The sequence below is a fragment of the Podarcis erhardii genome, assembly GCF_964252035.2.
Source record: "Podarcis erhardii genome assembly, chromosome: 1".
Taxonomy (NCBI): domain Eukaryota; kingdom Metazoa; phylum Chordata; class Lepidosauria; order Squamata; family Lacertidae; genus Podarcis; species Podarcis erhardii.
In genome coordinates, this window is record NC_138497.1 from 51,813,305 (window position 1) to 51,830,352 (window position 17,048).

Consider the following 17,048-nt stretch of genomic DNA (forward strand, 5'->3'; position numbering starts at 1 on the left):
AAAAACCAGGCCAGAAAAAAGTGGCAACTGTAAGAAAACTTAGTTGTCGGATACCTGCCCAATATTATTCACTAGAGTGAAGTCAGTGGGTGTGTTTTCATAGGAGACCCATATAGTTCCACTTTCAGGTCCCATAATTTCAGGACAAAGAAACAAAAACACTTCTTCCTAAAATCCAGCTGTGGGACCCAACATTTATTTTTCATAAAATGGTGTCATGTGATCATAATACATCCCAAAACTATGTGAAAATGTTTTCTGACCACTAGCGGAACCCTTTGACACCAGAGTTGGGGCCAAGTCTGCATATTGCAGGCCTTCCAAATAAGTTTCTGCAAAACAACACCCTTATGGTAACAACTTCTTCACACTGTGGTCATGATGTGCAGTGCTACTTCCATGTGGATGTTGTATGTAGAATATACCAGGCCAATACCAGAGATTCTTGGTGGCTGCTACAGAGTGAAGTTGCCACACAGAAGCTGTGATTTATAGGCTGCTGCTTTGTTTGGGCCAAGAATGTGCAGCGAAAGGCAGCACCTTTGAACATGACATCTGTACTTTAAGGAGCAAACAAAGTCCTTCCTCTGCACCACCCCATGCCTGTATTTAAACAGAGCTGAGCCTGATCAGTGTTTGAATGGGAAGCCTACATATGTTGTTCCAGCTTTTTAAGGGATGGTTGGGATACAAAAGCAATAAGGAAAAAGCACTACTAAAACTGCCACTGAGGCTATAAAACAGACTATCCCGACTGCTTGAGGGCTTTAAAACAGGCCATCTGTTCTGAGAGAGAGAGAGAGCGCTATTCTTCCTCCCTTCAAGGCTTTCAGCTGGTCTGGCTACCCAAGGGCCAATATACACATTGCAGCTGCCTCCCTACTGAGTGTTGGCTGAGCCATAAACAAACAACTTAGGTCTGGTTGTGGCCTCCATGCTGCCAGGCTTTAAAGCAGACCATCCTGCCTATGGCCGTACCCAACAAAAGGGTACCAGCTGTTAGGAAGTTATTGGAGATTTTAAATCCCCCCCATTTCAAAATGCCAGCTCAATTGAGATGAGGAAGCACTTAGACCTAGTGCTCATGAACAGCAGATAGGCTGGTAAGCCAGTGTCTGGACTGTAGCATTTCAGACTGCAGGTGAGGCCTCAACGGAATAAATAATTCTTATGTACTTATTTAATATTTCCCCCCATCCTTTCCCAATGAGCTAAGAGCAGCATACAAGATTCCCTGGCACCAGTAGGGAATCACAACAACCCTCTGTGATAGATTAGGCCGAGAAATATTGATACTGTCAGGTTTATGACTGACTGTGCTACATGAGGGACTTTAAGCAGGCAAAATATGTGCTCCCTTTTCCATGACATCTAATTTTCCATAAAGAGGAAATTTGTATGAAGGAGAAAGCTAGCGTGGTCAGGGAGTAACAAAGGAAGCTGCCTTATCTGAGGGCTCAATGGACAATGAGGCTGACCAGGTACAAGGCAGCTGCCTGTGTTTCTCCTTGGCAAGCTAGCTCTCTATTTACAGGACTTTTAAAAAAATGGAGAAGCATTCCATAATATCAGTCCCCCTCTCAAGTACACTCCTTGTACAATCTAAAGTGGTACAGCCCACAGGCTTATGTGGGTACCAGGCCCTTGTTTCCAGCTTGTCTTGCCGTGTGTGTTAAGGAGACTCATTAGCCCAAAGAAGGATTTTAGATCAGAGGGCTGAGTTGGAGTGACAGATATAGGCCCCATTTGCACTTTAAAGCAGTATCATACCACTTTAAACCATATGGCTTCCCCCAAAGAATCCTGGGAAATGTAGTCTGTTAAGGGTGCAGAGGGTTATCGGGTGACCCCCTATTCCCCTCCAGAGCTACAATTCTCAGAGTGGTTTAACAAGCAATGTCTCTTCCCAGAGACCTCTGGGGGTTGCAGCTTTGTTAATAATATATTTTATTAAGGGTTTTCTTGTTTTACAGTGTAAGTGTAATGCCTCGTGTATTTTTTTTCCCCGTGTAACATTTTTACAAATCCATTTCATTTGTTGAGGCATTAGGGGGAGAAGAAAAAAGAAAAGAAAAAAAAAGAAGAAGAAAGGAGGGTGGAAGGAGGGGAGATGGATGGGGGTGGGGTGGGGTAGCGGTTTTTCTATTATGCTTAATGTATGTAGTTTGGTGTCAGCGTGCTTGTGTTGTTCACTTGTGTTCCTTTGGTGGTGAGAGAGGTTGGGGTTGGCCTAGGATGTGATTGTTTGTTTGTGATTGGCTGTGGTGATCTTTGTTTTCGTGTGTGAGTGAGGTGGGTGGGTTGCAGCTTTGTGAGTAGGAGTCTCCTAATAACTCTCGGCACAATTTTAAAGGCAGGCTGAGAGTGAACAAATGAACTGGAAGATCACATGTTTATTTGAATTTGGGTTTTATCTTCCAAGGTCAGGGAGACTTCCTGGCTAATTGGTTTACTTCCCATGGTGGGAAGAACAGGAGAAGAAGCATCTATGAGGAAGAGAAGGAGAATGAATCCTTTAAAAGGCAAATGAGGCTTTACTGTACAGCTAGGCCATAGGACCATGTAAAGAATAAACTGGAGCAAGCAGCTCTGGAGGAAAGGTCACTCAGGAAACAAGAGCAATGCATCACTCTAATCCGTGTTTCCCAAACTTGAGCCATCAGCTGTTTTTGGACTACAACTCCCATCATCCATGGCTAGCAAGACCAGTGGTCAGGAATGATAGGAATTGTAGTCCAAAAACAGTGGGAGACCCAAGCTTGGGAAACTGCTCTGTTCAAATGATACACTCTTGTGAATAAAACAAACCACAGGGACAAGACTGGCTGTGTACACACCATACATTTAAAGCTCGTCTCCACCAAAAAAATCCTGGGAGCAGTAGTTTGCCTTTCACAAGCCTATAATTCCCAGCATCCTTAAACTACAGTTCCCAGGATTCCTTGGAAGAAGTCATGTGCTTTAAATGAATGGTACATATGCAGCCTTGGCTAGAGCTACCATTAAGACAGAAGGATAATCTGCACCATTTGAGGAAATGGCTGGCTGGATTCAGCAGTGACTTGAGTAGTTCTGGCTCTGCAGGAGGGCTTTAGTAACAATTAGATCACATGTGACTCACTTTTACTGGTTGTGTATATGTCTGACATTGGAGCTGTTTTTACTGTCTGCGATGCTGAAGAGAATTCTGGGAGACACGGCATTAGGGAGCCCAGAACCAGAACAAAGCACAGAACGAGGACCTGTGGAGGAGATATGGCAGAAATACTCAGTGCAGTCAACAAACAGGGTGTGGATATGTACATGAATTCACACAGGTCAACTGAGGAGAAAAGAAGGAAATCGTAAACTATTACAGTACGGTGAAAATCAACAGAATTCAGTTACTAAGCACATATTTACTTTAGTATTTAGTTTAGATGTGTGTACAGTGGTACCTTGGTTTGCTTACGTCTTGGTTTGCATACATTTTGGATTACAAACACATCAAACTCAGAAGTGCGCGTCCTGGTTTGCAACCTTTTTTTGAATTACAATCCTTTTTGGGGGATTACGAACAATTTTATTTTGGAGGCAGCATTGGTGAGAGCGTGCCTTGGGTTACAACTTGTTTTGGTTTACAAACGGACCTCCGGAACGGATTATGGTTGTAAACCAAGTGTGATGGGATAGTGAGCTGCTTGTGCGTAAAAGCTTGATCCCTCTGGGGTTTGGCTGGTCATCCAAACCGATGCACTAACGGAGCCCCCAAAGCATGACTCCGTCAGTCGCTGGTAGAATCTGACAGTGGGCGTCTACGGAATTTACGCCAACATAAAAGCTCTTTGACAGACATGCGCTTTCGAGACTCTCTGCGTGACAGTTTCCGGCGAAGGGTGGGCGTTCCCAACGGGGGTCCCGTTACCTCTCCACTACTCTCACTGGAAGCATCCCAGAGCCTCCCCTCCGCTGTGACTCCTGCACTCCCCCTGCTGGTTCCCTCTTCTACTGCAGATTCTCTCCTATTCTCCTGTAGCCTGTCCACCACCTGTCTCTCCGATGGCAGTTCCCTGACATCCACCTCCCCCCCAGGGCCCCCTTCACCCCCTCCCGCCTCCTCTCCCACTGGCGGTGAGGGCGGAAAGCCCCTGAAGGAACTCTCCTCGTCGTCCGAGGATTCTAACACTTCCAGCCACGGCGTACCGTCTCTCTCCCCGTCTTCCTCTTCTTCGTCGGAGTCGGCTTCTTCACCCACCCCTGACTCTGGGAACCCTTCAAACTCTCCTTCCTCATCGGTGGTCCCAAAGTGTTCCCTTCTAAATCGAGCCACGGGTTGCGGTTTTCTTGGGAAACGCTGATGAAATGTTTCTATTAAAACCTCGTCATTGACTACCTCTGCTGGTACCCAAGTGTTTTCCGACTCTGCTTCCCCCTCCCATTCTACCAGATATTCCACCTGATTCCCCTTCCACCTGGAATCAATGATTCCTGCCACGTTCATGTCGCGCTCTCTCTCTTCTATCACGGGCGTTTGGGTGGCCTCTCTCTCACGCTCCCCCCACTCGCGTCCCTCTCGGTACGGCGACAGTAATGACCTGTGAAATACTGGGTGTAATTTCATGTGACTGGGCAGCCTGAGTTTGAATGCCACTGGGTTGACCTGCTGTATGACCTCAAAGGGCCCCAATCTTTTGGGCCTCAATTTCTTACTCCCGCCCTTGAACGGTAGCCCTTGGGTGGACAACCACACCCGGTCCCCCACCCTTATAGTTTCACCTTCCCTCCTATTTCTGTCTGCTTGCTTCTTATATTCTTCCTTGGCTTTCTCTAAGTTAAGTTGAAGCTGACGGTGGATCGCCTCCATCTCTTCAAAAAAATATTCCGCCGCCGGCACGCTCCACCTCTCCCCTCCCTCTCCTGGGAATGCCCGGGGGTGACACCCATAATTTGCCAGGAAGGGACTCATCCCTGTGGACACGTTCTCCGCGTTGTTGTAGGCAAATTCTGCTAGAGGTAACTTATCCACCCAATCATTTTCTCTGTCTTTTACATAACACCTCAGGTATTGTTGTAAAACCCCATTTGCCCTTTCCGCTTGCCCATTGGTTTCTGGGTGCCGGGCAGTTGAGAAATTGAGTTCTACGTGCAGTAAGCTCATAAGTTTCCTCCAGAACCTGGAAGTAAATTGTTTCCCTCTGTCGCTGACCACCCTCAAGGGGGCGCCATGCAACTTGAAAATATGTTCTACAAACAACTTGGCGGTTTCCTCCGCTGTGACTGCATGTGAACAAGCTATAAAATGACACATCTTGGTTAATTGATCTACCACCACCATGACAGCTGTTTTGCCTTTGGATTTTGGCAGGTCCGTCATAAAATCTATGGATACTGCCTCCCATGGCCTTTCGGGCGTGGGTAAGGGTTGTAATAGCCCCGCTGGCGCCACCCTCTCTCCTTTCGCTCGCTGGCACCTGTCGCAACCCCTGACATATTCCCGTACGTCCTCCCTCACCTTGGGCCACCAAAACTCCCTGGTAACCAACCACATGGTTTTGTGCTGTCCAAAATGTCCCGCTGTGGGGCTGTCATGCAACTGCTTGAGTACTCTGCCCCTCAGTTCCCCGTCGGGTATGTACAGTGCCCCTTTGTAATACAACGCCCCGTTCTTTTCTTCGAACCCCCCTGTGTTCTCCTCTGTCCTCCGGAGCTCTCTGAGTTTCTCTTGGGCGTATTCATCTTTCTCCGTACCCTCTATCAGTTCCCTCTGCCCCACCAATGCCGCCCCACACACCCAGCGGTCTTCAGAGATTACATGCCTTGCCTCAGGCGCTCCCTCCCCCTCTAAGTACTCAGGTTTCCTGGAAAGAGCGTCCGCCCTCACGTTCTCGGAGCCGGGCACGTAACGAATCTCAAAGTGGAATTTGGAGAACTCCTGGGCCCATCTCACTTGTCTCTGGTTCAGCACTCGGGCTGTTCTCCAGTATTCCAGATTTTTGTGGTCAGTTCGGACTTGAACCTTGTGCTGCGCCCCAATCAGCAAGTGCCGCCATTTCCGGAATGCTTCATGAATGGCGAGCAGTTCTCGGTCGTACACTGTGTAGTTCCTCTCTGATTTGTTCAACTTCCGCGAGAAGAATGCACACGGTCTCCATTCAGACGTATCTTTTCCCGGCTGGAGAAGAACGGCCCCCACCGCTCGGTCTGACGCGTCAGTCTCCACTCTCATTGGTTGTTGTAGATCCACGTGCAAGAGTTGCTCTTCCGACGCAAACGCCTGCTTTAAGCGTTCGAACGCTTGTTGCGCTTCTCCCGTCCAAACAAATTTCTTTTTGCTACTAAGACAATCCGTGATGGGCGCTGTTAAATGGGCAAAGTTTTTGATGAACTTCCTATAGAAGTTTCCGAAGCCCAGGAACCTTTGCACGTCCTTCTTGGTCTTTGGTGTTTTCCATTCCAGTACCGCTTGAACCTTGCTGGGATCCATGGCCAATCCCTTGTCAGACAACCGGTACCCCAGGAATTCCACCTCCTTGGTATGAAACTGACACTTCTCCAGTTTCACCCACAGCCGGTTTTCTCGCAGCTTGCTCAGTACCTCTCTTACATCTCGCACATGCTGCTCCTCATTGTCTGAGTACACCAGAACGTCATCTAAGAACGCTACGCAGTTCTTGTAGAGCAGTGGCCCCAGGACGTGATTCATGAATGATTGAAAACAGGCGGAGCCCCCTTGTAATCCGAAAGGCATAACGGTGTACTCAAAGGCCCCCAAGGGGGTGAACATAGTGGTCTTCCACTCATCCCCCTTTCTCACACGTATCAAGTTATATGCCCCCCTAAGGTCCAGCTTGGTAAAAATTTTCCCTTTTCTCACCCGTGTTAGAATGTCATCAATTCTGGGCATAGGGAAAGTCACTGGTTCTGACACTGCATTTAGGGCCCTGAAATCACATACAAGCCTGGGCTTGCCTGTGTTTTTTTTGTCCACAAAGAATACTGGGCTGCCCCCCACCGCTCGTGACTCTCTGATGAAACCTCGCTTGAGATTCTTGTCAATGAACTCCCTTAACTCCTGCATCTCACTGTCTGACATTGCATACAGCTTGCCCACTGGCAATTGTGCTCCTGGGAGTAAGGTAATTTGACAATCAAAGGGTCTGTGCGGGGGCAGTTTATCTGCTTCTTTTTCGCTGAATACGTCAAGCAAGTCAGCGTATTGTGGTGGCACCCTCCCTTTGTCCATCACTTCCATCACTGCTAGAGTGCCCCTGGCGCCTGCCTGAGCCTCTCCCTCCTTGCAGTGTTCTAGGCAATGTGCTGATCCAAAGGAAACCACTCTCTGATGCCAGCCTACTAGCGGATCGTGTAGCGCCAGCCAGCTCATACCCAAGATAATAGGAGCTCCTCCCAAGGTGGCTACGTTAAACGCTATCAGTTCGGTGTGTCGTGCCACCCTCATTATCATTGGTACAGTCTGTTGGCTCACTTCTCCTCCCAACAGCTCCCTCCCATCAATCGTGGTAACCTGCAAAGGCTTACTCAATGGGATAGTCTGTATTTGGTGTGCAGCTGCAAACTCTTTGCTCATGAAATTACATGAGCTACCTGAATCCAATAGCGCCTTTATCTTCAGTGGGTGTCCGTTTGCCAGTTCCAGCAACACCTCTATCACAAGCGCTGGTCTTGGAGGTTCCGGCGTGGGCACATTCATTACTCCCTGGCCTGGCTGCTGTGCCCTGATGTTGGCAACCAGGCGTTGGCTTTTACCGGCTCCGTGATTTCTTCTTCCTCCTTCCCCCCAACAGTTCCCGCCATCCCTTGCCATTCCTTCCTTTGCGGACAGACTCTGGCAAAGTGACCTGGCTGTTGGCAGAGATAGCATCTCTTGCCGCTCTTTCCCTCCTTCTTCCGCCCTTCACTGGTGTTTGAAACTGCGCGCGCGCGCGCTGTTCCAAGTTCCATCGGCTCTGCTGGCGGGAAAGGCTGCTCCGGAATCTCTGGAATGCGGAAGTCCTTCCAACGTTCCCCCTTTCCTTCCCGCTTTTCCATAGCTCTAGCTTCCTGGCGTGCCCCAATGGACAGCGCTGATTTAGTCAGCTGATCCATAGACTCCGCCCTAGGCGCCCGGGAAAGTTCATCTTTCACTGCCGGAGAGAGACCTTCTTCAAACAGCATTTGAATAGGTTCACTAGCAAGGTCCCACCCAAGTCTATGAATCAGCATGGTGAACTCAGTCCAGTACTCACGTACAGATCGGCTCCCCTGTTTACACGCCATTAACTGCCTGCGCACCACTCCCTGCTCGATCTCGCTGGAAAACATCAAGTCCATGGCGCGGAAAAACTTCATTGTGTCCTTTAAGATTTCATTATTGGCTGCCATCAGGGGCCGAACCCAGTCCCTCGCCCCTCCCTCTAGATGGCCAATCACGTACGCCACTCTAGAGTTCTCGTCGGGGAAGTCATCAAACAGTAGATTGAGAGCATATTGCATCTCTGTCCTAAAGGCTTGATAGTTCCGGGGATCCCCCCCAAATTTCTGCACCAGTCCAGGCACCCGTCTGGCAAGTGGGGTGGTCTTCCCCTTATCTGCATCTTGAGCCCTCCTCTCCTCGAGCCTCGCCGTTTGCAGTGCCAGCTGGACCTCCAACGCCCTGTACCTTTGTTCCAGGCTTGGATCTGCGCCAGCTCCCGCTCCTGCTCCTCCGGTTCCGGATGGTTCGCTCATGATGCCTTCTGCTTGCACAAGCTGCTTTCAAACACTGTCAGATTGCTGTGATGGGATAGTGAGCTGCTTGTGCGTAAAAGCTTGATCCCTCTGGGGTTTGGCTGGTCATCCAAACCGATGCACTAACGGAGCCCCCAAAGCATGACTCCGTCAGTCGCTGGTAGAATCTGACAGTGGGCGTCTACGGAATTTACGCCAACATAAAAGCTCTTTGACAGACATGCGCTTTCGAGACTCTCTGCGTGACAGTTTCCGGCGAAGGGTGGGCGTTCCCAACGGGGGTCCCGTTACCTCTCCACTACTCTCACTGGAAGCATCCCAGAGCCTCCCCTCCGCTGTGACTCCTGCACTCCCCCTGCTGGTTCCCTCTTCTACTGCAGATTCTCTCCTATTCTCCTGTAGCCTGTCCACCACCTGTCTCTCCGATGGCAGTTCCCTGACACCAAGGTACCACTGTACTTATTCCATTAAAATCCCAAATGCCAATATAATACTTGCAACCAAACCAAACCACTTGACATTTGAATGTTAGTATTGCATTCAGGTTTTAAAACAAATTATTTACTCCATTTCTGTTCTGCCTTTCCTCCAATCAGCTCGGGGCTGCATACATGACCCACCCACCCCCAGTTATTCTCACAACAACCCTGTGAGGTAGACTAGGCAGAGAAAAAGTAATTGGTCCAATGTGAGCTTAGTGGCTGAGTGGGAATTGAAACTGGATGTCCCTGGTCCTAGACAGACACTTTAACCGCATTTAGAAGAAAAGTAGGAGAAACAAAATTCAGAGACCTCTAAACTAAAACATGTCATTCTTGCCCATAGAAGGCTGACACCTCCCCCCCCCCCCCAGGCAGGACTTGTGATTTGTCTCACTCCAAACAAAACATGAACTGTAACAAATGTTTCTTCTTGGATTACCACTCTTGGGTTTGTCTGGGGGAGACAAACTACAAATCTGGCCTAACACTGTCCAAGTCCAAGATCACCTGGGGAAAAAATGAGATATATGTACACAACGAAGAAATAAAGCTTAAGTAACCAAGGAATGGATAGCATGCAGACCTTACCATCAAGCAGGTCCCTGTCTGTGTGGAAGCCATTTTATATGGCCTAGAAACTTTCCCTGCTACCAGAGCTTGCAGCTTTTGTAGTTGCTGGAGGAGAGTCCTATGAGAGAGCAATTTTTTACATTTAAAAGAAACTGTTTAAAAATAATCAGAGAAAGAAAGAAACAGAAAGAAATCCAAAGACATTACAAATTCAGAAACTTAATTATTATTTATTGTTATTATTTATTGACTTTAGATACCGCCCTATACCTGGAGGTCTCAGGGTGGTTCACCCTGAGCTTAATACTTTCAATGTTCTTTTTTCCAGAAATACTACTGTATATCACAGCTGTCAACGTTTCCCTTTTTAAAAAAGGGAAATTCCCTTATTCCGAATAGGATTTCCCTTTAAAAAGGGGGAAAGTTGACAGCTATGCTGTATATGCACAATGTAAGATATGAAATGTAAAAATAAATTAAATGTTCTGCTGAAGATGTAAGCATGTCAGAAGAATACTTATATGAACAAGTCATGCAAATGAGATGCTCCTTTAGCTAACGCTACATATTTACAGACCCTTTCAACATTTAACATGGCGACTACCTTACAAACTGCTCTACCATGGCAGGGCACATTTGTACATTCTCAGTGGCAGGTTAAATGACTATTTTTGTTAAACCCCAAAAATGTTGATATCCTTTGGGATTAATGCCTGAAAACCTCATTTGTCCATAGGTATAATGCTGGGGTTGTTTATTTTTCCAGTAGCTGCTACCTTTTAAAAGAACAGTGTGAACAGTTTGAGGCGGTGACGTAATTACTGCTGCACATAGTGAACCATGGATTCAGACTAGAGCTGGATTAGAGTACATAGACCTGGGAACCATTTCAGAATACAGTATCTGCTTTGATGCACATAAACAGTAGTACCAGGAGAGGAAGGAAGAGTGAGACGGGAGGGGGCAGGGTGGGGGAGATCTATTATTCCAAATACAACCAACAATAAACGGAACTCCAGAATGCATGGGAGAAAGGGTTCATAAACTGAACACAAGGGTTCATAAATTGCCCAGCAGATGGCAGTCACTAACCACCAACATAGCTACTTTAGCTACTGAGAAGCTGAGAATATGCTCAACACTTCCAGGGTCTCTAGGGAGCGGCATCAAGCCACAAAGGTAGGGTCAGAAGCTGCTGTTAGGCAATCAGAGGAAATGAGTGTGACAAAGAGTCTCTGAATGAGGGCAGGGAGCTCAAGTGCAAGGTCAAGTGTGCTGGCAAGATTAAGTGAGGGGATAGGTCCTGGATAACAGGGTCACTGATGATAGTTTCCCCCATTTGGTTGAAGTCTTGCAGATTACAGAAAGCTCTGTGCCTGATGGGAAGAGCCTGGAAAGGCAGCATCTAAGGCTGATTACAAAGGACATTAAGCAAACCATTCTGGGAAGCTCCTCTAGAAGTGCTTTATTCCTGCACTATTCATACATATGCTGCTCACAAAGGAATGCCTTGATTCTGCCCATGGATGAAACTTGGGTGCATTTCAGAGGGCAAATAAGCCCATACTGTTTGTGACTAATGGGAATGCTGGAAAGAGAAGACCAGATCACGTTTCTGCATTGCTCACCTAGGCCAGGAGTAGCCAATGTGGTTCCCTTTGGATGTTGTGGATCACAACTCCCATCATTCCTGACTGTTAGCTATGCTGGAGATGATGGGAGCTGTTATCCAGAATATCTCAATGGCACCACATTGTCTTCCCCTGACAGAAAGTTAATCCTCTATAAAGAAAAATCTGTACTCCTGGGTCCTTCTTCCTTCTCAGCACCTCATGGTGTGGATAATACATTTGTAAAGCTGAAAAAGCTATTCATGTGACCCTGGCCTGTGGGCATGCGTGGAGAAAAAGAGTGAAACTAGAGCACAGTAGCCTAGTTTAGGATGTGAAGGTGTTGCCCCCAAACCTGCTGTCTTTTGCATATGTTTTATGTACTGTGACTTTGTTTTGTTTTGGCCCTTCATGGGAGGCTAGGCAAAACTCCCGGTCCCTCCTGTTGTCTTCTCCCATTGCTACATGAAGCGGATATTTTGTCTTCTCCATAAGCATCAAACGAAACAAATTCCTTGGACAGAGATTCTGCCAGACGGGAATAAGGGGGCCTCAAGGATTCTTCAGGCAGAAGTCCAGCTCACGGCAAGAGGCGATATCTGCTTCTTTGTTATGGCAAGTGTGGTGCCTTGGAGGGGGTGGCACCACACCAAAACCTAAACCAGAACCGAACAGAGACAACTCTCCCCAGATTATGAACAGAGGGGGAAACGCACAAGCTGGTGTCAGTCTGCTGGACTAAGGAGCTAGCACATCCACACCACATATTTTAAGCACATGACTTCCGCCAAAGAATCCCAGGAACTGTACTTTCCCCCTCTCAGACCTACAGTTCCCAGGATTCTTAAGAGGAAGCCATGTGCTTTACATGCAGATGTGGCCTTTGGGGTCAGCAGTTTAGCATTCTGTTCCCAGCCTATTTGTTGCTAACAGGCCTGCCATAAGAACTCCCCTAAAACTGCTCATGTAGCTGCTAGACTCTTTTCTCAGTTTCCATGTCTCTAGGTAACACTCTCTGCACCTCAAAGAACATAGAAGAGAGTTTCATTTAATGTAACCAAAGGTCAGGGCCTCAACCACTCAGTCAGTATAGAAGGCCTGGGGAAAAAGGAGAACTCCACACAGTCCCTTGTTCCTTCAGGCATCTTGACTGGCTCTGAGCTCAGCTGGTTGTGTCCCCCCCCCCTCCGTAAAACCCTCCCAAGAGATCAGGTTCTAATCTGGACATTTGGCTGGTGAACTTCAGTGACTGAGCCAGGACTGACTTCCTTGCTCCCTTCACCTTAGCCCCATTTAACCCTCATCCTGGTCGCTGACTCTTGTTCACCATGGCCTGTTCCTCACCCTTAACTATATAGAATGCTTCCCAGGATAATGATTCCAGCTTATACCTACCTGACCTTGGCAAGCACTCTCCCTAGAAACCAATCTATGATTAATTTCACTTCAGCTGTCAGCCAGTTGGTCCCAAGGCCAGGCAGGCTACTGAGAGAGAGGCAGGAAATGGTCCACTCAGAGGTGCCCCCATCTGCACCTCCATCTGTCAGAAGTTCCTTCCTGGCTGTCATAACACAAACATTCCTCATTTGCTAACCAAACCCAGCTGACTAGCTGCTGCTGCTGCTGGAAAAATGAAAAAGTTATACTTCGGGGTAAGCCAAAGTCCGCCAAAAAACCTCTTCTCTTTTTGTTCCCAGCCTTCCCCTGACCTCCCTTTGCTTGGCACCATCCTTCAGTCAAAGATCAAATGTGGGTTCTGCTCACCTGTTTGCATTTTCTAAGGTCTCTACTTTTTTCCACAGTTCATTGTTTTCAGATGTATAACTTTCAACCCTGGAGAAGTAAAAACAAGCCCCATTTTAAAAATAAAGAAATCCATCAGCCTGATCCACGCCCACCTCCAAAATCTCATCCTTAAGAGCCAACCTAGATGCAGCAATGAATTGCAGTTAACATTCACAGTTTTGTGATGTAAATAACAGCAGCAAGGAAGCTTCAGAAGTCCCTAAACTGTTAGAGTAGGGGGGAACTTTAACTCCTTCTGTCCCTATAATGGTCCTGACATAATAGCTTCTCTGACATCGCAATCCTACACGTGCCTACTCATAAGTAACCCCCCCTTTAGGTTCAACAGGATTTACTTTCAGGTGCATATAGTCCTGCTGCTGCTATTTGCATTTCAAGAGAAAGCTGCACTGGTGCCACTCTGGAGATCCCTGAAATACAAATAACATATTTGGAAAGGCAATTTTATCAAGACTGTGGCAGAGAGAGTTAACCTTCCTTTCCCACTCCAGTCCCAAGGCTGCTCAGAATTCCTCTTAGATGCTGTTTGCATAACAAGAAACACTTTTTTTTAACTCTTGGGGGGAACTGATTTTCTAGATCCATTTCAACTGGTGTTTTAGGCCTGGTTTTGGTACAGAAACTACTTGGGTTGCCCTGTGTGATTACTTCTGTTGGGAGAGAGGTGAGAAACATGTTCCTGTTAATTCACCTTGACTTCTCAGCAGCTTTTGATACCATCAATCATGGTATCCTTCTGGAGTGGCTGTCTGGGTTTGGGTTTGGGGTGGGGTGGGCAGCACTGCTTTGCAGTGGTTCCAGTCAGTGGCGTAGCGTGGGTTGTCAGCACCCGGGGCAAGGCAAGTAATTTGCACCCCCTAACCCAGGGCAAGGCAAGTAATTTGCGCCCCCTAACCCGTGGATTTGCGCCCCCTAACCCTAACCCCCAGATGTTGCGCCCGGTGCGGCCGGCCCCCCCTGCACCCCCCACGTTACCCCCACTGGTTCCAGTCCTACTTGAATGGTCATTTCCAGAGAGTGATGCTTGGGGAGTGCTATTTGGCCCCATGGAGCCTTCATTGTGGGGTTCCTCGGGGTTGGATTTCATCTCCTATGCTGCTTAATATCTACATGAAACCACTGAGTGGGGTCATCCAGAATTTTGGAGTACGTTGTCAGCAATATGCTGATGGCACACAGCTCTACTTCTCCTTTACATTTGCAGGGGTGGCAGTGGATGTGCTCAACCATTGTCTTGCGTTGGTTAAGGAGTGGATGAGAGCCAATCCAGATAAGACTTAGGCATTATTAGTGGGTGGTTCCCTAGAAAAGATCAATGGAAGGTGGTCTGCTCTTGATAAAATTGCACTCCCTCTGAAGGAACAGGTACATAGCTTTGGAGTTCTTCTGAGTCCACTGCTGTTGCTTGAGGCTCAGGTGGCCTCAGTGACACGTAATGCCTTCCATCAGCTTCAGCTGGTGGCTCAGCTGCACCCATATCTGAGCAGGGATAGCCTAACATCTGTCTATGCTCTGGTGACCTAGATTACTGCAATGCATTATACTTGGGGCTGTCTCTGAAGACAGTTCCAAAACTTCAGCTAGTGCAGAATTCAGTTGCCAGGTTGCTCACCAGGGCAAGACAGTTTGAGCATATTGAGTTTCCATATTTTGAAGAGCAAAAAAAGAGGACACATTTGCCAACTTCTACTTTGAATCACTTTGACAACTCCCATTTTACAAATACATGAAAAAGAGGGTGTGTCCTGGAAAAAGAGGACATATGGCAACCCTTAAACCAATCCTGCAGCTGTAAACGCAGAAATCAGGGCTGAATAAGCCCTGTTTGTAGGAAGTATAATTTTATATTTTCTTATTCAGATTCATATGCCACCCTTCAATTGGGGGTGGGGGATCCAAGGCCGTTCACAACAAAACAAACAAAATGCAATAAGAAACAACCATTAATGGTAACATCAAGGTGTACAGTATTCCTGCTGTTTTTACATGGTGCCCACTGTGCAGAACATGTTGCAAGAAACTATTGTTATCTCCCATATAGCATTTTTCTATATACAAAGTTCTTTACAATTCTAATTGCATTTACCTTCACTATGGAACTGAGAAGTAGGTTAGGCTAAGTAGATGGTGACTGACCCAAAGTCATCCAGTAAGCTTCATGGATGCTTATTGTAACAAAAGCTACTGCCTCATTCACTGATCCACGCTTCTTCCTCCCACTCCCTTTTTCAAGGATGAGGATCAGTGAGATGGTGGTACCAGGCTATCCACGAAGAATAGCACATTTGTTATTGAATTCAAGGACACAGATTCAAGGACATCTCACCCAGCAGCAAATTCCTTTCATGGGAACAGGAACTAAGGAATTTGTGCTATAACAACTCAGGTTTCTCCTTCCATCTTTATTAAGCTATTTGCAGTGCTTGGGAAAGCACACCAAAAGCTCAAGGGGTTTTGAACAGGCTGGTGGAGAACAATCTTTCTCCCTTGGCACTCGAGTTTCATTTACATAATTGTTACATGGTGAAACGTTCGATTTAAGTGATATTGTTAAGCACATATCGTTTCATGCATTTATTTATTAGATGTGCATCTTACTCTCTGGGTAGCAGGTGGACTTCTTGAATCATTACATTCAAGACTTTGTCAACAGCACGACTCTTTCCTAAAGCAGGGACGCATTAGGGAAGAGACTTAAGAGAATGTGCCACTTCTGCATGAGGGTCACAATGCTCCAGTAATTCTCATGATGCTGCCAAGTACAAAAGAAACTACTGATCTTACAAATCCAGAGTTAATGTAGCATGGGAGCTCAGAGAGAAGAACATACTTTTTCTCCAGACACTCCACATATTCTTTCTTCTTCCTGCGACTCTCCTGTGCAGAAATCTAAGGAATGAGGAATACCAACGTTAGAAATGCTAATTTAACCTCCTGAAGAACAATTCCCATATAGTAACTCTCCAACCTGGCACCTTCTGGGTGTTTTGGACTACAACTCCCATCAGCCCCAGCTAGCATGACCAATGGTCAAAGATGATGGGAGGTCCAAAACAGCTAATATAATAATTATAATAATAATTTATTATTTATACCCTGCCCATCTGGCTGGGTTTCCCCAGCCACTCTGGGCGGCTTCCAGTCAAATATTAAAAATACAATACAGCATTAAACATTAAAAACTTCCAATAATAATAATAATTTATCTAGGAAGTATGTGGGTAGGGAAGGCTGTTCCAAGGGGTCAAAGTCAAACTAAATGTTACGTGAACACAATCACCCACATTTCGTTGTTGTTTTTTTAGAATTTAAAAGCAGCCACGGAGAAGCCCAATTTGGATCAGGGTCACAGCACTTGGGAGAGTAAACCCTATCTACCCCACATCAAGGCGCTGTTCCCTTTGCTGGACAAAACCCTCAATGGTTACCTTGTGTGTATGGCATGGGGGAATGGCATGGGAGGAAAGAGTTAAAGACCCCTCTCCCAGCATCACAGCCCCAGTCTCACATAAGAACCCTGTTGCTCTTTTAAAATTGTGTGTGTGTGCGCGCACACACACACATATACAGAAGATAACCTGTAAATAGATTTTCTGTGTCATATCTAGTTTGGCCCTGAGGCAGGCCTCCTGTCACTACATAACTCCCCAGAGCACTTTCGTATGTTCTTGCGCCAGCTGAAATGGAAACTGCATGTGACTTCTGCTTTCTGTGCTCCTCCTATGTCACTTGCCCACTGTGGTCATGGGGAGACGCACACAACAACAATTTATTAATTTATATCCCGATTGTCTATTTTCATAATCATAATCAGAAGGTCTTGCAAGAAAAGATGCATTAAAAAGTATGGTGTGCTCTTAAGGTTTCCTACTCT

At 46.8% G+C, this 17,048-nt stretch overlaps 1 protein-coding gene across 1 annotated transcript in view; it reads right to left on the minus strand.

Moving 5' to 3' along the window:
- Positions 1-17,048, minus strand: part of CREB3L1 (cAMP responsive element binding protein 3 like 1) — a 90,026-nt gene that overhangs the window by 2,819 nt on the left and 70,159 nt on the right. The window contains exons 7-10 of the mRNA XM_081835393.1: positions 16,005-16,063; positions 13,133-13,201; positions 9,777-9,876; positions 3,122-3,242 (exon numbers count right to left, since the gene is read on the minus strand). Coding sequence (XP_081691519.1) covers positions 3,122-3,242; positions 9,777-9,876; positions 13,133-13,201; positions 16,005-16,063 — 349 coding nt within the window. The remainder of the gene's footprint in view (positions 1-3,121; positions 3,243-9,776; positions 9,877-13,132; positions 13,202-16,004; positions 16,064-17,048) is intronic.